The sequence below is a fragment of the Cnephaeus nilssonii genome (genome assembly GCF_951640355.1).
Source record: "Cnephaeus nilssonii genome assembly, chromosome: 14".
Lineage (NCBI taxonomy): Eukaryota > Metazoa > Chordata > Mammalia > Chiroptera > Vespertilionidae > Cnephaeus > Cnephaeus nilssonii.
In genome coordinates this window covers 43,743,534-43,767,325 of record NC_137085.1, presented here as the reverse complement: position 1 = coordinate 43,767,325, position 23,792 = coordinate 43,743,534, and the positions used below count along the sequence as shown (strand labels likewise).

The 23,792-nt window shown below is 46.6% G+C and overlaps 1 protein-coding gene across 2 annotated transcripts in view; it reads right to left on the bottom strand.

Annotated features, from left to right (window-relative positions):
• APBA1 (amyloid beta precursor protein binding family A member 1) overlaps positions 1–23,792 on the bottom strand; it is a 203,031-nt gene that overhangs the window by 36,217 nt on the left and 143,022 nt on the right. For both annotated transcript variants that reach the window (XM_079789582.1, XM_079789583.1), the window contains exon 3: positions 3,086–3,181. In XM_079789582.1, the coding sequence (XP_079645708.1) occupies positions 3,086–3,181 (96 nt within the window). The remainder of the gene's footprint in view (positions 1–3,085; positions 3,182–23,792) is intronic.

Below are 23,792 nucleotides of genomic sequence, written 5' to 3'. Positions count from 1 at the left end.
TTTATGGAAAAATGCACATCAAGTGAGAGCCAAGGAATCGGGACAGGAGGAAAGAGAAATCCAAGTTCAATAGTGCTTTACGTTACTTTTACTTTCTATTTATCCAAGTGAGACGACAGGCCCAGGTGAGTGCCAACAGCCAAGTCTGTCTATTTCTGTGGTTTAAAGAAAAATAATCCTTAACTTCGGGGCATGCAGAAGGAAGCTAGTGTCTTCACAAAGGCCAAAGATTTCCAAATTATTATTCCCCAACCATCTCCCTGTCCTTGTCCTCAGCTGCTAAGGGTCTGGGGTAATAAGGGTTTACTTTGTTTAATCAAAATGCTTAAGCCTCCAGGTAGCTCCAAGAAGCCCATTCAGAATTTCTTGGGCTATTCAGGGTACTTTACTGAATGCCAATCTCAAGGACAGTGTCCAGATTTTATTAGAAACTACAGAAGAATGACTTCAGTCTAAAGCTCTAAAAACTGCCGTTTTATTTAGAGCTACAATGGAGGGCATTTGGTACATTTGCTTATTCTCTATTCATGAGCTCATGACTGGCTTTCTTTAGTCTCGGGGGTAGTAATTTTTTTAAAAGAGTTTTCTGAAATGAAAGAATTGCTAATTATTGCACACAAAGAGCATTTTCATCATTATTCCTAAGGATCTGTAGAAACATGTGCCAAGTCCTATAGGAACCGAGAAACTAACAAATTTGCCTTGCTTATTATAGCTGATGAATAATCAAATACGGAGTATTCAGAAGTCTGATTAGCCCTTTATTTTCTCAGATGGGGGCAGAGATGAGCCTTAGTTAATCCTTAACATGCAAAAATTAATAAAACCACATTCAAGAAGAGAAAGGCCAAACTCTCTGGGGTTTTCCAGGCCACACTAACCACGTGCAGAGCCTGGAGGCCTGACGACGGGGATCATGGCATGCGAGCCACCTTTCCATGCAGTGTGCGACCTGCAAGCACTCTTCACCCCCAGGACAGCCGATCCTGATGTGAGGAGCCCACAGGCACTCTGGGTTCAAATCCTGGTCCCACCAGCTGTGAGCCCTGGGGCCTCAGGTAAATTATCCAACCTCTCAGCTTCCTTAACTAACACAAAAGGACAACAATTCCTGCCTCACGGAATTATTTTAAGGATTAAATGAGATACTGTCTGTGATGGCTTGGCCTGGGACCTGAACACTATTAACCTTTTGCACTTAAAATTACTCTTTGAATGTATCAATAATTTGAAATATAAAAAAATCCAAATAAATAAGTTTGTATGAAAAGAAACTCCAGTTTTTCATTCTACTGCCGCGCTTTGTAAAATCTGGGGTATTTAAAAAATTAAATCCCGAGTAGAATAAAGGAATCGAGAAAAAAGCAAGCGAGTGCAAAGGGTTAATGCTCAAGCTGTTTTTATTATCATTGTGGCTGTCACTCTTTGCTTCCTGTCATTTGTTCTCTCCTCTCCGTGTGCTCCGAATAAAATATAGGGCAAAGCTATGGGATGAAGGGGCAGCAGAAACTGTGACCCCATCAGTCCTGTTCCTTTAGTCCTCGGGCCTTATGGGCTAAGGATCAAGACCAGAGGAGGACAGAGGATATTGCAAATCTAAATTCTAATGTTTGTTTGGTTTATATCAGGGGTGGGGAACGTCTAGCCCACGGGCCGTATAAGGCCGCTGAAATCATTTGGTCTGGCCCTGCCAAGGCATTAGGGGTGAGTTAATTAAGGGTTTGACCAAATATAGCAGGCTAATTTTTAAGTTGATAATTTTGTATGGCCCAGGAATGATGTTATAAATACCCAAATGGCCCCTGGCAGAAAAAAAAACAAAACAGTTCCCCACCCCTGTTTATATGAACAGATTAATAAAAAATATACTTCTCCCCTGAATGAATATTTCATGGAAAATGCCTACGTGTTTGATGATACTTTAAAGGTAAATTTCAACTGAGGCTCCCTTTGGAAGTGATCTGCCACTGACGTTAAAACTTAACATAAAATTATAGCAGAGGAGGGAAAGGGAAACAACCATTCGTTCTGTGGTGTGGCCGCCCTCAGGCATCCCTCGGTGTGGACGAGGAGGCAGCCTCTATAGTTAGAGCCAGCTGGGCCCACACACAGACTGCCGCAGGCCAGTGTTCACCTGCCGCTGGCTGCCAAGGAGGCGGGGGTGGGGAAGGCGGTGGCGCCCCTCAGGGAAAAGCACCTGCCCCTTTAGCCCTAGGAACCTCAGTGGGAGCAAGCAACATCTTCTTGCTTACATGTTCCCCACCAGAGCTCAGTTTGGCCTCCCCCAGGAGGCGACAGTATGATTTATTGTCCAAAGGGCCACTCCAGGGCTGCAGTGTCCAGGAGCCCCTCGCCCCACGTGGCCATGGAAGGTCACTGAAACTGAATACAATGAAAAAGTCAGGTCCTCAGGCCCACTAGCCACGTGTCCAGGGCTTGCTAGTCACACGTGGCTGGTGACTCCCCCAGAGGACAGGACAGAGTGGACCACTCCCAGGGCTGCAGCCGGGTCTCTGAACAGCACTGCTTTCAGGAGTGAGAAGGGTGCTCGCCAGGTGAGCAGTGGGACAGCAGGTGTGAACTGGAACCACCGCGGCTAAAGCAGGACAAACGGCCACCCTGTCGCCAGGAAAGGTATTTCACCTGGGCCGGAAATCACTGGATATTTTTAAAAAATCAACCCACTTCCCAAGCCGCAGAGTAGCTGTCAGCCCACGGTCCCCGAGGCCTGTGCGCCACGAGGAAGAATGCTGCCACAGAGACTCGTGGGTGTCCAGCACTGTCCATGGGTGGGAACGTTCCACAGTCTCCCTGGTCCACTACAGTGGCCACCGGTCACGTGTGGCCACTGAGCACTGGAATTATGGCTGGTGTGCCTGAGGAGCGAGTTTATTTCATTTCTCAATGAAAATAGACAGCTGTGGATGTCACGACCTTATTCGCCCCATTCCACACTGGAGAGGAGAAAAGTTTCTCCCCGGGATACTTGGGGACAGAAGCGCTGTGGGAGGCTGGGGAAGGCACAGGCCAGAATCGGGATGGAGGACGAAGGGCTGGAGGCTTTTGAAAGGAAGCGGCACCCTACCTCTTTGTTGGTGGAGCCTTCCGCGGGGTCACTGGGATGAAGGGGTGTGCTTGAAGACTCTGCACCCAGGGGCGAGGAGCTGCCTGGAGAGGGAGACTGGAAGAAGCAATGGAACAACACAGTGAGAACCCGAGGGGCTGGGGAGCGCCCGGCCTGCAGGGAGGGCCGGGGAGACAGCTGCGCACAACCCACCCCGCATTCGCATTCGGGTGGGGAGAAAGCTTTGGAAAGGACTTGCCAAATGTAGATCACAGGCCTGGGTTTGCCCAGCTTTCCTTTAAATTCCTGCCACGTTTTCAAAGGCGCCCTCAGAGCTCAGCTCCCCCAGCCCCTTAAGGCCACGTGTTAATTAAACACAGCTAGATTTGAAAGTCAAACTTCAAGTTCTAGAGGAAAAAGCTAATACACACATGTTTGTGCTTTAAAATTTTTTCTTACTGAAGGACACAAAGACTTTGGGTACTACACGTCGGATAAGATCACCTGCTCGAGAAGATTTGAGTGAGAAAAGAAAAATTACAGCATGTATTTTTAAAGAGGCAGCTGGGATTGACTTTGATGACCGGAAACTGCACCACCTGTATTTTCCTAGTCGGTTCAGATTTCAAATATCTTTTCTGACTGACACCACTGAAAATTCAGAGAAATTTCAGCATCCGAAACAGCATTACCTTGGCTGTCCTTAGAAAAGTCCAAACATTCTGTTAAGTGATATATTTAAACCAATTCTACTTCTAGTATTTATCCAAAGGAAAAAAACAACAAGAATTCAAAAAGATATCTGCACCCTCATGTTCACTGCAGCACTGTTTATAGTAGCCAAGGTATGGCAGCAACTAAGTGTCCATCCATAGACGAGTGGCTCAAGAAGATGTGATATATATACATACACATATATACATACACACACACAATGATATAATACTCAGCCATAAAAAGGAATGAAATAGCCCTGGCCCGTTTGGCTCAGTGGATAGAGCGTCAGCCCGTGGATTGAAGGGTCCCGGGTTCGATTCCAGTCAAGGGCACATGCCTGGGTTGCAGGCTTGATCCCCAGTGTGGGAGAGGCGGGGAGGATGCAGGAGGCAGCTGATTGGTGGTTCTCTCTCATTGTTGATGTTTCTCTCTCTCTCTCCCCCTTTCTCTCTGAAATCAAAATAAATAAAAAAGAAAACTATTAAAAAAAAGAATGAAATATTGGCATTTTGACAAAATGAATGCACCTAGAGGATATGAGACTAAATGAAATGTCAGACAGAGAAAGTCAAATACTATATGATTTCACTTATATGTGAAGTCTAAAAAACAAAACAAATGAACAAACAAAACGAAACAGAAACAAACTCACAGATAGAGAACAAACTGATGGCTGCCAGAGGGGAGGAAGGTGATGGTGATGGTGGAAAAGGGAAAGGGGATTAAGAAATACAAACTTTCATTTATAAAGGAAGTCACTGGGACAGAGTGTACGGCACAGAGAGTGTCGTCGATAATATCGTAAGAACTGTGTATGATTACAGATGGTTACTAGACTTACTGTGGTGATCACTTAGGAAAGTATATAAATGTTGCATCGTTACGTTAGACACCGAAACTAAGATAATATTCTATGTCGACAATGATTTAAAAACGTAAAAAATCTTTAACGAGTAAAATAAGCCTTGAAAATAGGATCAGGGAGTATGGCCGCCATCAGGGTGTGAATGCCTCAGGTGACGGGCTTGGCCTCCGGGCACCGGCAGACCCGCCCGGGAGCATGAAGCTCCAGGCCAGTGCCTGACACACAGCACGTGCTCCATACATACCTGCTGAGTAAATGACCAAAGCAAGGAAGCAGGAACGGGACTAACCCGGGCTCTGAAGTTCCTCCCTAGCCGACCCTTGAACCTTTCTGCACGCTCCTGAAACCTTGGGAGATGAAGGGAACCTTCAGGTGAGCCACCAGATGCTTATGAATTCTGTAGCGATGGTCCTCTGAGAGCAAGAATGCTCTGCTTCACAGTTCATTGGTGATGTTTGATGGAGGACATAAAACGGAACCCACACGAGGATCTATCCTCTGAGGAACCGTGGGGATGTGGACAGGGGAGGTAAGTCCTGGGAAAAGGAAGCAATGGTTGAGTGAACCTCATCTGATATCGTGGCACTGGCTCCCTTGGGGAGGCCGAGGCACAGACAGCAATAAAATACCTCTGTGTGAAAAGCGAGAATGTTCCATAAAGCAGTGGTGCTGAGGAGGGAAGGGGGCACATTAAAAAGAGGGACCTCAGTGAGGAAGCAGTATGGGAAATCATAAAAATACGAGATCTTTTCCCAAAGGTCTGAATTACAAGAAACACAGAGGCACCAAATGGGTTGAAAGAGGATGCGATGAAATGCAGAATTCTTCACACGGAGATGTTGTATGGTCCCAGCCTATTGCTATGAGGCCTGGATTTATTTCCCATTAGCCCATGCTCCTGATTCTGAGCAGGGAGGTGAGGACCACTGAATCTCTAAGACATTCACGTGCAGAAAGCAGCTGCTGTGCAGTAAAGCCAAGGGTAACAGCAGACATAAAGCACGCCAGGCCCGGAGGCAAGGGGTGCAAGGAAACAGCCTTGCGTGCCTTTAAGAAGGAACACAGCGTTTTTCACTTGGCACCCAGGAGAGCCGGTGGGTACTTGCTGAGTTAGCTCTATGTTTAGCCTACTCAAAATTAATGTAGTAAAGTCTTCATGAGAATTTAATGCCTTTAAAATTTCCCAATTTTTCAAATTTGAAGGGCTTCCTTAGATATTTATGTGTCTCTATTTCCCCCCAAGCACTTTCCTCTGTCACAGGGATTTTAAGGGTCTAGTCCCTGGGAAAGCTAGTGCAGCTGGTTTTTCTTTAATTACTTGGTTTGAAAGGCAGTGTGTCACCTTCATTAAAAACACAGCAACCCTCCCAAAGAGTCCCATAGTTCCTGTCGCTTTAACTATTTTCTGTTGCAAATCTTCTAAAAATGGGTTCTTTGCAACGTTGTGGCACTAGATCATCTCAGGGTGATTTGAGCGGACAGCTTATCCAAACAGTAGGCTGGGGTGGGGGAGAGCAGGTCAGAACCCACAGTAGGGCTAAAAGCCCAGTGCTGGGCACCCATCACAGCCCCTGGAGAAGAGGCACAAAGGCAACCCTCACTGAAGTTCTCACAGGACCCACACCAACCATCATCAGGGCCCACGGCCCCTCAGACACTCAATGAATGCTCCAGCCTTCGGCACACAGATGAGCTCATTCATGTCTCCTATTTACAAGTGCAGTTAATTACCTCCATCCAGAGAGTCCTCCCTCATTCTCTCCTGTGTTCCATGAACAATTCAAAAGCACTCATCTTGCTGAAACTGTCCCACTCTATTCATGGTATGTTCTCGCCTGATGGCATGCACTGGGGTTTGTAATGTGTGTCTGTTCCCCCCCCCCCCCCCCCCCCCCCCCGCCCCAAGAGCTCTTTGACAGGGATCTTGTAATCCAAGTGCCTAGCCTCGGTCGCATAAACAGAAGGCACTCAGCAAACATTTACAGAATAAATGACTTCAATGTAGTCTGCAGCTTTGCCATGTTTTCCGACTTGTACAGAATGCAGATCAGCCTCCACCCTTTCCTTCTTTTTAAATGGTCAATGGTGACCCCTTTCCTGCTACAGCACCCCCACGCTGTGCTGTGTAGAATGTTACATCTCCATTTTGAATTAGAGGAATAGTCTTTGCCTGAGAAGATCCTGACCTGAGTGCCAGCGCAGCTCTTCTGAAGCAGAAGGCAGGCCCAACACGAGAGGGGACCCCACCCAGGGGAAGCCTACGGCTCACCACACCGCTGCCGACAAAGCAGCGGTGGACAAATGCTTTGGAGCAGACACAGCCTCCATGGAGCCAAAACAAAGATGCTAGTATCGACGCAGCTCAAATATCTGCTTGAAAAGCCCTTTGCCCCTTACCTCCAACCTCTGCCTTGCTACTCTCAAAAGTGGAGAGAAAACCAGAAATTGGATAATGCTCTTTACTACCAAAGAATGTATTAGAGGCAAATTTTAACCACTGAAATATGCTACAAAAGTAAACATTATTACTACACATTGCTCTGTCTGGAGCCTCAGGCCTTCTGGGTTACTCGGTCGATATTCAATTTTAGGCAAACGGGGCCAGATGTGAGAAGCAAACGAGGGCTCAGCAATTCACAAACGTACGTGCCACATGGACAACTATACGAGGTAGAGTTCAAAGACAACTCAACAACTCCCTGTTCTGAGTAACTACCGGAGGTCTCCTGAAGCTCAACTACTTTTCTCCTGCAGCTTGTGCCAGGGGATTCTCCACAACCATGGTCTAAATTCACGGTGGCAGCGCTGGGGTCTCCCCAAGCAGAGCTCCCTCCCTTACTACTTGGGAGTTTCTATGCCAGGATGAGAGACGGATAGTTCTTCGGTCAGAGGTAGCCTAAGGGTGTGAACGCATCCAAAGGGAAAGATGATTATTCATTTAAATTCTGACTGAACATCTCCTGGGGCCCAATCTGATATTACCGGTGGCAGGCATGAGACCAGCAGCTGAAGGAACTTTCAGGCTATACTTAGAGGGGGAAGGGCATCACGCGAGTAACTATTATTCACTTATTCCTTCCACAGAATTTCAGATCCTATCTGTGTTCCTAACACTGGGCCGGAAACAACGAGGGGTGGTCCTCTCCTCCACCCCTTCCAAGACAATGGGAGGAGTCAGACATGGGAAGGCAGGGCTGCGGCAGGTGCTAGGATAGTAATCTGTCCATGGGGTTGGGAGGGAGCAATTCTGCAGGAGGGGAGAGGTGTGTATCAGGCAGTGCTACATGCGAAAGGTGATGATTTTAGCCGAATCCTGAAAACTGCAGTATTCAAGAAGTAGGGTGGGAAGGGATAGGGAGGAAGGAGAAGGTACTGGGAACAGAAATAGGGAGGTAGGAGCACAGCTCTGCAGGGAAGTGCTGAAGAGCAGGGCAGGGACCAGGGACTGGAGCCCACTTGATGACAAGCAGCTCCCGCTCTGCCCAGAGGGTGTTTTCTTTGTGAGTCATTGGCCTGAAGAAGCACAATCGGGTACTCCCCAACTATTCCTGCTGCACTGGAAGAGATAAAGGATTGAGGGACTGAGTGGTCACTTTCACGCTTTCCTCTCCCTGAATCCTCTTTCACCCTTGGACATCTGCTGAAGAGAAGAGTGCAATTTGGAAAAGTCAGTGGGATGATAACGAGAATGTCTCAAAAGGAGAGGCAGGGGGCCCCTGGCTCCTCCCAAGTGGACAGTGTTCTTGTCAGGAAGACCTAAGGACTGAGGCAGGACTGAGATCAAAGCTGTGATCTAGAAAGGTGCTCAGAGAGCTTGGAAGCCTTTTGGAGGAATTCTAGTCAAAAGACACAAAAAATATGAGTTCTACGGGGCCCATTCATTCATTTATTTGACACAGAAGTGCTGACAGCGTCTAGGGAGCCCAGATCCCTGCCTGCGCCCAAGATCTCCTGGTCCAGCAGAGAAGAAAGACCTAGAAACACATGCAGGGTGTCCTCTGTAGCCAGTAGTCACTGTCTGAGTCCTTGAGGAAAGCAAAAGTCACAAGAGCACAAAAACAGCTGCCACAGAGCCAGCTGCTCACAATGTCTCCTCCTCCCCAAACACTAGCATCTACCTGGTGCATGTCTTTGTCAGCTGGTCTCTGTTGACTGTTGGGACCATCTGGCATTACAAGGCAAAACCAAAAATACTCCCCAAACAGCACACTTATTGCAGAGAAGTGCAAATACTGCAAAAATAAAGCAGAATCTGATAAAACTGAAGAAGGCAAAGCTGAAGAATGGCTCAGAGCAGTGACAAATAATCGAAGCGCTGGTTCCTAAGAACTGGGAAAAACAGTTATTACCCACCTCCTGGGGCTGACATGAGGATTCATTGGTGACAACATGCACATGGGATCAGCTCAGTGCCTGAGCATGTACCAAGCCCTCAACCAATATTTGATAAGTGCTTTAAGGTTCCAACGGTTACAAAAATTATTTTACCCCTTTGGGAGAATGCGTACAAGGAAAACTCACACCCATGGGGATGTTTTCTTTATCTCATCTTCTTGTTTCCTTTCTTATTAAAATTTTATTCATGGATAAAATTAAAAAGCACACAAAGGGCTCTATAAAGTCATACCACAAAGACTCTAAATTAAGTTATAAGTCCCAAGACCCTTACTGGAATATTGGTAAGAGCAGCTCATCACTAGCTAAGACTGGACAATGACTGTATGCAATTGCTGGCATGTCTACTGTCTGGCACTCAAGACAGCATTCTGGAATAAGGTTGGTGAGAGTGATGCTGTTATGGTGATTGATTTACAAAAGAGAATCCTGTGCATTGTTCTCGTGTTAACTTATCACACGGTGTATGGCTGTGACACACCAAGATTCTCCACAGAACCAGTTCCTGTAATGTTGGTCCCTTTTCTCCAAGGAAACTTTGTGACAAAACTTTCACTCCAATAAAGGCTAGGAGAAAATAATTCTTTAAAAATTACACCATTTTACCAAGTCTATCTGGGACTGCATGACTTATAGTAATTTCACCTATGTGGAACTCAGAACCTGAATAAGGTGCTTTGTTTTTTTGTTTGTTTTTAAGTCACCAAACTGCCCCAACATACTATATGAGACCCGAGCAACCAAGAGCTCCGAACTTTCTTCACCCATGTTATCAACTGCATGTTTGTGTCCCCTTCAGATTAATATGTTGAAACCCTAGCCCTCAATGGGATGGTGTTTGGAGATGGGGCCTTGGGAGGTAACTGGGTTAAGAGGGTGGGGCTCTCATGATGGGATTAGTGCCCTTATAAGAAGAGACGTGAGAGAGCTTGCTTCCCCTCTCTCTGCTCTCTGCCATGTGAGGACACAGCAGAAAGATGGCCATCTGCAAACCAGGAAGAGGGACCTCCCAGGGACCACGCTGGACCCTGATCTCAGACCTCTCAGGCACCAGAACTGTGAGAAAGAAACTTCTGTTGTTTAAGCCATCCACTCTATAGTATCTTATTACAGCAGCACAAACTGACAACCACGGACATCACATTAAGTACCTATTAACTCTCATTTTAAACACAGTTTTAACAAGCTCTGAGCAAGTCATTCCTCCATTTAACGATGTCAACGGTTCCTTTTTGCTTACAGAATAAATCGTAGGCTCTTTACCTTGGCACTAAAGGCACTCCAGGGTGTGGCCTTAGTTTCTTGACCATTTCCCCCCTCTAGTTCTTACCGTCTATCGTCAAGCCAAACAGGACTACTTTCTGTTCCCCGCACCCACCTGTGAGTTTCCGCTCAATGCCTTTGTTTACACTCCTTTGAACTCCACAGGTCCATGAGCCTCCAAAAGCCCATTTCAAATGTTACTTCTTTCATGAAGTCTTCCCAATTCTTAAGCGAAAGCAATCCGTCTCCTATGAGAATTGCTTGTCTTTTATCTGTGCCATTCTTATGAAGCATCATGTTTTCCTTTGTATTTTACAAAAATATAATAGTATATAATATTTATAATATATTTTAATTACAAATGTTGTAATAAGCACCATTAAAGGCAGGGTTTATGAATAATTTACATGCTTTCTTCTCCAAGTGCTTTATACAGGATTTCCCATAAAATATGCAACAGGAGTTCAATCAATGTGTTGAAGATATGGGAGGATGCACGGCACCAATCCTTTTGCACCACAGGAAAAGGAAACACAGAATAGGCTTCTGTACAGAGAAGGTTCTGAGCACGTTGCCGTTATGTACTCACTGGATATTCGTACCCATGTGCAGCTCAGGGTTCTCTTCACTGGTTTTTATTTTTAATGTGAATGTTCAATAACAGCATTATTTTATTTTATTTTTTAGGTATTAATGCATTTTTTATTTAAATTTTATATTGGTTTCAGGTGTACAGCATAGTGGTTAGACAAGCATATACTTTACATAGTGGCCCACACCCTGATATTTTCAGTACCCCAACTGGCACCATACATAGTTATCACAATATTATTGATTACTAGGGGCCCGGTGCACGAAATTCGTGCACTGGGGGTTTGGGGGTCCCTCAGCCCAACCTGCCCCCTCTCACATACTGGGAGCCCTCAGGGGATGTCCTACTGATAGCTTAGGCCCGCGCCCCACAGGGAGCATACCTAAGCCACAGTCTGGCCTCCCTTTGTGGGAGGCAACCGGGCTGGTCAGGGGAAGGCACCAGCCCCATCACCCCACTGCTGCAGCCACTGTCAGTCACCACAGCCACCAAGGTGTTTTCATCAACACAGACTCCAGTCCCTTCACCAAGAAAAAATGACAACTTTCTTTAGGCATTTTCAAGATGTGTCTTTCATAGGATATGGATTTCTTTATTTATTTTTTTATCCTCACCTGAGGGTATGTTTCCATTGACTTTTAGCGAATGTGGAAGAGAAAGGGAAAGACAGAGAGAAACACTTTGATTGGTTGCCTCCTGCATGAGCCCTGATCTGGGCCCCGGCCAGGGAGGAGCCTGCAACCTAGGTACATGCCTTTGATCAGAATCAAACCCAGACCCTGCTGACTGAAGGCTGAGTCATTATCCACTGAGTCAAACCGGCTAGGGCAGGATATGACATTTCTTAGCCCTCCAGCAGCGGACCTTTGTTTTTTCCCCCAGAAGTGTGGTGGAAAAAACCTAGATCACCTTTTTGGATTCTTATTACCCAAGTTACTAAGAATATTACCAGTGACATACAGGAAGCTTAGCCAATGTGCAGTCAGAAAAGGTGTTTCCTCTATAGTTCACACTAATGGAGGGCTGGGCCCTGCCCAGGCTGAAGCTTTAGGCCTGGGCAGGCCTTTCCAGCTCCCTCTGATCACCGGCTCAGCCCCTGCCCAGGCCTGCCAAGACCGAAAGCCTCTTGGGCAGGAGTGGACCCACAGCTCCCTACAATCAATCGCAGGGGGTCCGCTCCTGCCCAGGCCGAAAGCAGACCCCCAGCTCCCTGCCCAGGTGGTCAATCGCAGGGGGTCTGCTGGTATACCAGGCCAAAGCAACCCCCAGCTCCCTGGGATCGATTGCAGGGGGTTCGCTCGTGCACCAGGCCGAAGAAACCCCCAGCTCCCTGCAATCGATGGCAGGGGGTCCGCTCATGCACCCTTTTGGCCTGGAGCCGGAGCGGACCCCCAGCTGCCCGCTTCCGATGGCCGGGGAGCTGGGGGTCCGCTCGTGCACCAGGCCAAAAGCCTCCGGGGGCAGGCCAAAAGCCTGGCGGGGGAGCTGGGGGTCCACTCGTGCACCAGGCTTTTGGCCTGGAGCTGGAGCGGACCCCCAGCTGCCTGCTTCCGATGGCCGGGGCAGCTGGGGGTCTGCTCCGGCTCCAGGCCAAAAGCCTCAGGCGCCTCTCAACGGCCGGATAGGTCCACCCCCCCCCCCCCCGTGCCTCTCAACGGCTGGATAGGCCACCCCAAGTCCTGCCCCCCAGCCTTCCGCCGGCCCAATCGTGGGCGTAGCGGAGTGATGGTTATTTACATATTACCTTTTTATTAGGTAGGATGTTCCCTACACTCCACTTTAGATACCAGTGACTATTTTGTAACTACCAATTTGTCAATTTGTGCTTTTTTTTTTTTTAAGATTTTTGAATTGATTTTTAGAAACAGCGGAACAGAGGAGAGAAAGAGGGAAACATCGATGTGAGAGTGGGAATTGATCGGCTGCCTCCTGCACACCCCCTACCAGTGGGACATTGATCGGCTGCCTCCTGCACACCCCATACCAGCAACCTTTCAATGCACAGGATGACACCCAACCAACTGAGCCACGCTGGCCAGGGCCCAATTTGTGCTTCTTAGTCCCTTCACCTCTTTTACCCAGACCCCCAACCCCTCTTCCCTCTGGCAGTCATTAGTTCTCTCTCTGTATCCATGAGTCTGTTTGAATGCTGCTTGTTTGTTTATTGTTCCTTAGATTCCACACGTAAGTGAAGTCATGTGGTATTTTCTTTTTCGGATTGATTTATTTCACTGAGTATAGTACCCTCTTGGTCCATGGTGACAGCATGGTTCTCTTCACTGGTTCCTGATCATGGTCTGTCTCCCTTCTTTGGCAGACCCTGCTTACAAATCATGCATCCGCATATGATTGTAAAGTACGGCAGACATAGCTGGAACAGGTGTTCTCAAAGGTGGCATTTCATATGGACTGTAATTCACTTCCTTCCAGCCTACCAGTCTGGCTCCATTCCCTTCTACACATGGCAGGTGTGTCAGCTAGGCCAGCCCATGGCACACACTTTCGTTCTTTCGGTAACTTCCATTTCAGGGAACATATGGGGCTTCTCTAGTTCCCGTGTCTTCATATAGTTTTTCCACTATGAGTATTGGATTATACAGCTTTATCCCTTTTCTCAATTAAATATGCATTGTTTTCCTCACTAATCTAAGTTGTTTTAAATTAACGTTATTCCATCTTAGAATTATTAAAAATATATGATTGGTTTTTCCTTGCTCCAAGATATGTTTGTGCTTCTGAAAATTGAAACTGGTGAAGAAATCCATAATTTTTCATCCTCAATTCAAACTATATTATCAATGCACATTTGTATTTCCTGAATGTGGTGAGCACAGGCATTCTAGGGGCATAATTATGTCATTAAAATGATAATGGCCTGGGCCTAATGAACTGTTTTATATACACATTCATAATGAATTCAATTAATACCAACAGAATATTTTGAGACCACTGTCAGTTAAAATATTCTAGCTGTTTCCATTCTCTCTTTTCCCACAGGGAGAGTGGTCCCGTTCCCAGCCCCATGTCCCTTAAACCCGTGGAAGGGCTGTCAGGTGAAGACCTGGGCCACCGTGAATCTCACAGAGAGCCTGGCACTGCAACAACGTCCTCAAATAGAGGGTGCTTTCATTGTTGGGGTGCCACACAAATACTTCATTTTATAACCATCGCAGGGGCTCCTGGCTTCTGAAGCCATGTTCTCAGAGGCAAAAACAAACAAAACTGACCAGTTAACTATGAACCAGAGCCATCATTGTAAAGTCAGGTAACTTATCATTTGATAAAGCTGATCTATAAACAGAGGTTATCCTGTCCCCTCTGAAACAGCCTCACAGTATTTATTTGAAATGCCTTACAACTTAGGATGAACAAATGAGGGAGCGTGTTATTCATTTCCCCCTCTAAGTCCACTCAGTTCTTGATGGTCTGCCTGCACGCTCATTCCCAGGCCACCTGACCTGAGACCAGTCAAAGGAAAAGCCCAAGTCACTTAGTTTGTATTCAGAGATGCAAACGATTTGCGGTAATAACGCATCACCAGCTAATTAAGGACAACTCAGGAGGGCTTTCTGTGTGCCAGGCACTGTACCAGGTACTTTATGCCCAATACCTCGTTTACTAACAAAGCAGTTCCTAATGTGCAAGGCACTGATCTCCATGCATTTTCATCAGCATCATGGAAGCAAAAGACACAACACAGAGCAAGAAACTGGAGGCTACAGTGCCCAACGTCAGTCATCCATTAGAACACAGAGAGTAACCACCCAACGCTGATGGGGAAAGCAAAGGCACGGCATCTTTCTAAGTGATCAAACACCTTTTCTCTCTGCAGGTTATCTGGGACTTCCAGGCAACAGGCAAACCTGATTACATTTCTCCGGTCCTGGACACTGCCCACTCTCCTGATCTATTCCTGCTCTGTCCATTTACTGCTACTATTGAGAGAAACATAGAGAACTGGGGAAGAAATCCGTAATTTTTCATCCTCAGGACTAGGAGGAGAAAAGCAAAAGCAAAGCAATAAACATCATTCCGAAGCCTGAGGATCCACCTACCTCATCTTCGTAACACTCAAATTGGTACATCCAAAAATTCTCCATCTTCACGGGTGCTTTGTGGGCAGCAGGGACAGCTCTGGTGCATCCACTTGGGAGCTGAGACTGACTCCTGACCTCAGTCCCCGTCCGGTGGATTGTTTCCAGTGGTGTTAGATGCCCCAGTCAATAATGCAACTTGTAACAGGAGCCGTGACCACCTCCCAGGGTGCCTGACCCATGCACATGAACCCCTCCCCGCCCAAACGGCGCAGGCAGGCATGCATTACTGGTCGAGCGTCATCACCTGATGTTTCTCTGGAGGGGCTGGCCCACCCCTTCTGGCAGTGACACCTACTATTTCTGGGGGAAGTAAAATAGACTCCAAGGTGCTACCAGAAACTTTCACACACTTTAAACTTGTGAAGTTTATAGAACTTGTGAAAAAAGCACCCCGCTCCTGTGGAAGAAAGGGGTGGGAGCTGAGAAAAAGGATCTCTCCAAACATGCATTAGAATGCACCTGGGAATTCTAAGAGAACACTGTGGCCAGCCAGGGCCTGGGCTTCTGGGCACATGGGATGCTGGGAGTAGCCTCTTACCGAGTGCCTTCAGCATCCTTGCACTGCAGTCTCAATGACGGGCTGTAGCAAACCAGCTCACAAACACAGACAAGAACGCGGCCCCCGGGCAAGCATGGTGTGACCCAAACCAATGAGTAAGCCCAAGTTGGGTTCAAGAGCTGGAGCATATCTGCCGTTCCTCAGCCGACAAGAGGAAGGTCAAGAAATAAAGGTGAAGCTGGGCTGGAGGGAGCTCATGGCAACTGAGGTGGGCAGGGTGGTTCTGGAGGCAGCAGACAGGAGGCAGACAGAGAGATCTCCCGGAGCCAATCTGCTTCAGAAAAAAGATCCATGTCGATGGGGAAGTGTGTGGATGGGTGAAAGAGGAAAGGCACAGAGCATCCAAGAGACTTGTCCTAATCCATGGATTCTGCCTTCTCTCTCACCAAACTCTTAAGCATGTTGGCAGGTCTCTCTGAGTCCACCTGCTTAGTTAACGAGTTGTGATAGGGTCATAAGGTAGAAAAAAGAAAAGCAAAGGACTTGAACAACTGACAGCTGGACAACCCACCGGTGCTGGCGGACAGGGTCCTGTGCTGTGGACAACTCTGCAGGCCAGAGTGGGAAACAGGATGGGAGGAAGGGTGTCCTCGGGCCCTTCGCCCTCCCTTCTGACCTGATCTACTGTTTCTGACCACTCTTGCTGGCAGTTGGACTGTACCTACTGTAATCCAGGTCAGTGTGATGCCCCCAATCAAGAATGGTGAGCAGGGCAGGAGGTATTCCTTCCTAATTTACAGTACTTGGCGTCTCTCAAAAACACTTTCGTCTTTCCATTTATTATTTAAATGATAGAAAAATTTCTTGATTCCCAGATTGAACATCCCTATCACTTATTTCTCCCCAGCTCATAGGTGAAGCCATTTCCCCCTCTATCACTTAAAATGTGGTTTGGATTCATGAACCACTCAAGACAGGCTGAAGCTGTTATAATCTTCATTGCTGCTGTGGAAAGCATGCAATTTTTTCAGTTATTAACTAGAGAGCTACAATCACACACAAGATTAAAATCACCAGACAAAAAAGACTGCAAACCCCCCTGCTAGGCCTTCTGGAAAGTTATAGAAAGCATCTACATATAGTGTCCTATTGGTGTGACAGAATTCAGGATTTTTTTTCCTGGCTCTCTTATTTTTATTCTTTCTTTCCCTTTAATGTTCAATCTGCACCTGAAACCTGCTTAATTATTCACCACTGCCTTCTCCATGCCTCATCAATAATGGATCACACCCGGGATGGAAAACTTCATCTGCCACAAGGAGGTGGTTGAGATGGGATCATAAAGAATAGGATCCACACGCCACACCAGAGCGAGAAACCAAGGCACCACGATGACAGCCAGCCTCCAGGTCTGTCTTCTTCTGTTCTTTCTGCACCATCAAGACCCCTTAACTCTGCCTCTCGACTTGTTTTGCATCATGACACATGTCAATTAGAGAAGCGCTGGAGCCCCAGATGAAGCTGCTGGGGGTGAAGGCAATGTGCCTGGTGGCCCAGTTCACCCCATCCCCAGAAGTCAGGGGATCATCAGCACACTGGTTGAAAACCTCCGCCTTAACTTTCAAATGAGTCTTGACAGCAAATTCTTTTGACCCTGGCAGTCCCTTGAGAATAAAGTTAAAATCCATCTCCTTATGAAGAATCCACATGGAATGCTTATTCCTTCATGACAATCCCTCCTCTTTCCCATCTCCACAGGCACTCCTGAGCCTCAACTTTCTCTGGCATGGCCACCTGCCTCATCTCTGTGCTGGCACACACTATTGTTCCCTTTTTCACCACTTTAGCTTTGTTCTATCATTTCAGAATCTGCAGATCGGCCTCTTCTCAGCCAGACAAATAAATACAGCCCTGGAGTTGGGAATGGCGAACAAGGCCAGCAGCTGCTGTGTCCTCAGGTTTTAAGCCCAGCCGCTCTTTGCTGGCAAAAGATAATGACAGGTACCAAACATGTTAGGCAGGCTTCTCGATGGTCTCCAATGATCCCCACACCTCCAGGTATTCACACCCTTGTGCAAAAGACTGTGACTTCCATCTTGCTCTAAGACGCTATGGTCATCTTGTCTTGCGTACTTTTTAAAGTGAGCTGCCATGTAGGAGAGGGCTCACACGGCAAAGAACCAGGGATGCCTCTGGCCATTAGTCAGTGGGGAACTGAGAGACCCTTAGTCCAACAGCCCATAAGGATCTGAACAAGCACATGAGCTTGGGAGCAGGTCTTTCCCCAGGAGAGCCTTAAGATGACCACAGGCCACTGACACCTTGATTGCAGCCTCTGAGAGAACCACAAGCAGAGAGCCAGCTAGGCCATGCCAGATTCTGGGCCATAGGAACTGTGAGAAAACTAATGTGGCTTGCTATATGCCACCAAGTTCTGGGCAATGTGTTACACAGCAGTAGAGAGCTATAGCCAAAACATCAAATAAGGCTTCAGATGAAAGTCTCAAGAGTAGAGGAAGCTTGGAGGTCTGGCTGAGGGCTCACCTAAAGTAGATCACAGACTCTGCACAGGCAGGGCTGTGTCTATGCTAGCCAGAGCCTGAATCTCAGTTGCTGCTGCATCCTGTGTCCTGCACAGTGCCTGATTTATAGGCTGAACTTGAAAATATTTGTTGAAGGAGTGGGTGACAAATTGTGAGACAGACTCTCAGTTTGTGACTAGGGACAGTAGTCACAATTCCCTCTGGCTCACTGACAAATGATAAACAGCAGAGCTTTGTGGCCAGACCCTATTTCTTAGTCACAATGTCCTATATGTAAACAGTGCTTGATTAACCCCAAAAGTGTTGGCAGGGAGCAACTATAACAATTATAATAACTCAGTGACTTTATGGCACTTTGCATGGTGGGTGATTGAGAACAGCATGCTATTCTTTTGATACCATTCACTTGTCTAAGGAGAGGTGTCCTATCGGTTTCTGAGGTCTACTTGGTAAAACACACTGGGGCCCACTGCTGCTGTCCTGAGAGCAGATCCTTTGGTCCTAAGGTTATATTTCTGGGATGCTGACCTGAAAGGTCTGCCAGTCAACTTTTTTAATTTATAGTTTTATTGATTTTTAGAGAAGGGGGAGGAGAGGGAGAGAGAAACATCGATGTGAGAGTGCAACATTGATTGGCTGCCTCCTGCACACCCCCAACTGGGAATCAAGCCCACAACCTGGGCATATGCCCTGACTGAGAATTAAACCCGCAACCTTTTGGTGCATGGGATGATGCTTAACCTACTAAGCCACACCAGTTAGGGCAGCCAACTTTTTTCTAAAAAGTCTGAACCATAGAAAAGAACAAAGTTGGTTTTAGAGCCAACCCTGGGACGTCTACTCTTCCATAGGAAGCCAAGAGAGCAGTCTGAGATAAGGATGCATGGAGTCTAGTCCTTTTCAGGCCACAGGTGGACACAGAATGGAGCTAACTATCCTAGACCTCTCCCCTCACCCTCGCCCCTACATGCGAAGAAAACATTATATTCCAGCTAGGAATTAATCCACTTGGGAAGTCAGGCCCAACACAACATAAATTCATCCTAAAGTCTATCTGCTTGACTTCAGATCCCATTTCAGCTCTACCCCTTACTATCCAGACTCTAGAAAAACTGGCTGGCTGGAACTCCCTGAGGAGGTGTGGATTTGCAAGAAGAAATTTCTCAATTCAGAATAGCTTAGCAGGAATCCTTCAGGAGCACAGAATCCTCCAGCGGTAAAGCAGTTCTTTTCACTCGCCCTTGTAAGCCTGACAACACAACCGCAAGGTCAACAGGATAAGATGTTGCTAACAAGCCTTAATGAATTAGCATGTGCACTTGACCTTGGTCAATAGTTTCTTAGCAACAATAAGAAGAAAAAAATCCATGTAGGCTAATGCTGACTTCAGGGCAGAGGGGAAGGGAGAGAGGACAGGGAGGAGGTGATGTCAAGGAAATCAAGGCCCAGAAGAAGCCAGGATGTTCCTCCACCCTCTTTACATCACCTTTCTCAAAATTAAAAAAGAAAAAAAAAGGTGGGCACAAAAGTGCACATGATCAGTGAGGCAGGTGTTAACATCAGGCCCTCACTTACCAGGGTTTTGACAATATCTTCTTCTCAGTAAGAGAGTGGCTGGTTTCTGAATAAGAAGTGTTAGTGCTGTACTGGTTTCCTGCCTCAAAATACTTTCTCCAATTGGCCTTTGGAATTGAAGATGCCAATAAAAGGTAAATGTTATCTGAAGGGGGTCATGCATGTTGCCATTATCACTAATTAGCAGCTTAGTTTTACTTAATGAGACCAGCTCTGGAAGAAGAGGCTGACAATATATTACGGCTTAAGGGGGAAGCGGCGAGCTCAGGTCATTCGGAGTACATAACCAGGACTGGCAGGACAGTAGAGGCCTGGGAGGGATCTAAGCTTCAGGGAAAGCAGAAAGCAAACTCCAGCCTGGAGACGGTGAGGAAGGGGTGCTAACAACCAACTCCTCCTAACTTAGCTTGCCATTGACCAACCCTAAATGCTACGTGAGCTTTGACCTACTGAGGCAACTAATGCATCAAACTTGTGATTCTGATTTCACATTTCCATAGAGAAGTCAATATCTGCAAAACCCTTTTCTCCCATAGTCATCCTGGAAGATAAATCGAATAACTCATTTTACTGATGAGGAAACTGAAGCCAAGGAAGAAAGCAGGTGATCAACTCAAGGTAACTGCAGCAGGTCAACTGTAGGGCAAATCTTTATATATAATAGCATACAATCAACTCTGTGTGACTTACTCGAATACAAGAGGAGGATAAGACACTATTGCCTTCAAAGCCTGACAGCGAATTCCAGAGGCAACAGGCTAATGCATGTAAGACAAGTAGATAATATAGCAAAGAATCAAGCGTTCAACTGTAGTCCACAGTTTAAGTTGGTGGTTACCAATTTTGACTGGGCCTCAGAAACTCTGAGGTCAAGATCCAACTTCCAAAAATGCTAATTGGGGCCATGACGATATTGAATGGGGAACTGTGATCTGGATGGAGATGAGAGCCAGTGTGGTATGGAGGCAAGTGTGGAAAAGCAGAAGTAGATTTTGAGTCTGTAAGTACAAGGTTAGTGAGTAAGTATGGGTGTGTGATCCTTACATGCCAAAGGAGCCATATGGTCTCAGTCCAGTGGGATCTGCCTAGTCATACTGGGAATTGACACTAGGAAATTACTTCCTGGGGGAATCTCTTTAAGTCTGCCTAAGACAAAGGGCATTAGACATCCAGGATGATATGCCCTCTAAAGCTCGGTGAAATGTGTCCAAGACAGTGACTGGCCGGCCAAGGCGACGAGGTCACAGGACCCAGCTACTTTTAGCCATTCCATCTGGGAAACTGAGGTCAAAATGACCCAGGTGGGCCCCAACCCTGGTTTGATGCATTCCGAGCCTGATTGTCCCGCTGGCAGGGTCTGGCCAACTCAAGAGGTCTACCAGGCGGGCCCAGCAGGCAGTAAGAGCCTGATTCTCCCCTGGGGACAAGCCGGAGAGAGCAACTGCTAGTGGGACTCTTCGGGAGGGTGAGGTGGCCTTTGGTGAAATACAACAACACCCTCTCTGTGCTGCTCTCAGGAAACCGGGCAGTGAAAACCGTTTCGGAGAAAGTGGACAGAGAAACATTTCTTCGTAGTAAGAACATGTTGCCAGCTGCACTTGCAGTGGGAGCATTTCTCCTAATTTTGAAGATAATCACGTTTATGGACAAATCACATTTCAGATTTTCCCAGGACTACTCAGGCCCGGAACTTAATTGGGCTACATATGGAATTCAATTATCTCTGACATATCCGTTCCTCTCCCTGCCCCTTCCCTTCCTCCCGTTGCCCCAGTGCACTTAGCAGAGGAAACGTCCCGAGTGCACAGTGAGGGGAGCTGACATAATTCTTCTAAAAACTCCTGGGAAGTTTCTTGAGCCCCAGCTTATTAAGAGAGCATGTCAGACACCCGAACTGCGGCCCTGTGGGCTGCATTTCTATCTGGAAAGTGATAGCAGAATTGTCTCCGGCGAAATCGTCCATTCTCTTCCCTGCTGCTTGCCCTGTCACTTCCTGGCACAGTTTCGCATAGACACTGACTAGTGAGACAATCCATTACGAAGTTGAGAAAGATTCCTCTTGGGAGTGGAGTCAAGTGAAGCGAAAAAGATTGGAGCCTGGGGGTTTAAAAAAACCAATCTTTCCCATCACGTACTTCCATGCCACGGAGCACAGAGTAATTTGCGCCCTGGCCTTCTGCTGTGCCGATCATCGGACAGGCTTGCTCTGCTGATTCCAACACGGCCGGATGTCAGTGGGAAGGCACCTGCCCAGCCCTGGAAACAGGGCCTGCCTGGAGCTGAACCCCCAGGTGAAACTCTGAAGGTGAGTTAAAAGAATCAGAGCCAATACTTCATACCCAGGAGGAGAGAGCAAGACACACATCCTCCAACTTCCTCTTGTTTTCTCATGATTGAAATGAATTATTTGCTCGCCAAGAGAGATTTCAAGGTCAAGCTTTCTCCTTTTGAAGTTGTAACAGGAAGATCATTACATCCTTAAAAAGTTACCTCCCCTGGTCACATCGGGTCCTCACAGTTCATGGAAAAATGGCTCATTTTGTTTTTGTTACAACTAAATTCTCTTCCATCGAGCATTCCTTTTCATTGGCAGAGATACGGTAATTCACTGCTGATCCTAAATTGTAGGATGGGCCATTAAATGTACCCCAGTAAAGGAAGCATCTCGAAACATTTCATTTTAAAAGTAAAAACCATGAACCTAAATTCGTATACAAACTTGAGGAGCAGTGAATGCACCCACATGTGACCTCTGCAGTTGTTGGTATTCTTCCTGCTACCTTCCCACCTGTGTTCAGTGGTTTCCAAACTCCAGCTCGTTTTCAAGCCCACAGCTCTCAAATGCATGAGGCTTTGCATTGCCAAAGTGCAAACCCACTTTCCAATTAGGGTTCTTCACCTTAAGTAGAACAGCCACAGCCCTTGACCTACTTTTTACTTCTTTACTCTGATGTGTGTAATGTAAGCCATGAAATTAAAATGGAAAACTCAGGACATTTACCTTACCATATAACAGTTACTGAAACAGTCATTTTCTAAATAGGGCACATATAATATACAGAAGTGTTTGCCTTTTTCTATTTTTTCAAGAAAACAGACAGTAACAATAAAAGGATCCCTTTGTTGAGTGAGTGATCTCTGAATAATGATCCCAACTCTTTTATATTTTTCATATTTTTAATTTAAGGCAAAAAAATCATATATAATAAAAGCCAAATATGCCAAGTGTCTGGTTGACAGGTCGGCTGTTCAACCAATCAAAGCATAATTTGCTAATGATATGCTAAGGCCGCTCAACGACTCACTATGATGTGCACTGACCACCAGGGGGCAGACGCTCCCACCAGTAGGTTAGCTTGCTGCTGGGGTCCAGCCGATCCAGTCTGAGTGAGATAGGTGGGACACGCCCTGGAGCCCTCCCTGACCCCCATTGTGCACCGGTGGGGTCTCTCGGCTTGGCCTGTGCCCTCTCACAATCCAAGACCCCTCGGGGGATTTCGGAGAGCTGGTTTCGACCTGATCCTGCAGGCCGGGCCGAGGGGCCCCACTGGTGCACGAATCTGTGCACCAGGCCTCTAGTACATGAATATAGTTTTAAAAGTCAAACAATACTGTCTAGTTTATGGCAAACATGGAGGTTCTTTTCCCTGTTTCTTTCCACCCTTAGTCTTTTAGCATTTTTTCCAGTATTTACTATGTATGATACTCAAACATTGTGTTTACACTGATTCACCTTGATTTTTCCATTTTAGAATTGGCTTCAACTATAAAAGACTAGGATTTACTGCTTTTCTAATGCATCTTTCCTTACCCTCTCAATATTACAATTTTTCGTTAGTCAATATTCAGTGTTTGTACGCTGAAGACTATGTATATGCTCTTCCCTGTGGAGACACATGCATTCTTTTATTACATTTCTTGCCTGTATAACAATTGTTTTTCCATTCATTTAGTTTTCTGTTTATTAATCAATAATTCATGCCAAAGTCTCCTAAAACAATCTAAGGTTCCCCTCAGTATAATCATATTAGGAAATCTTCCATTTCCATTCTTTCGGGAAAACTCCGTGGAGCCCTCCAAGCTCTGGGCCACACTGGATTGGCTGCTGCCTTGGCCTGCCTTTCAGCTGTCATGTGGGATCTCTGACCTCATACCCTGGGGAGTCCCTTTGTCTATTTCCCA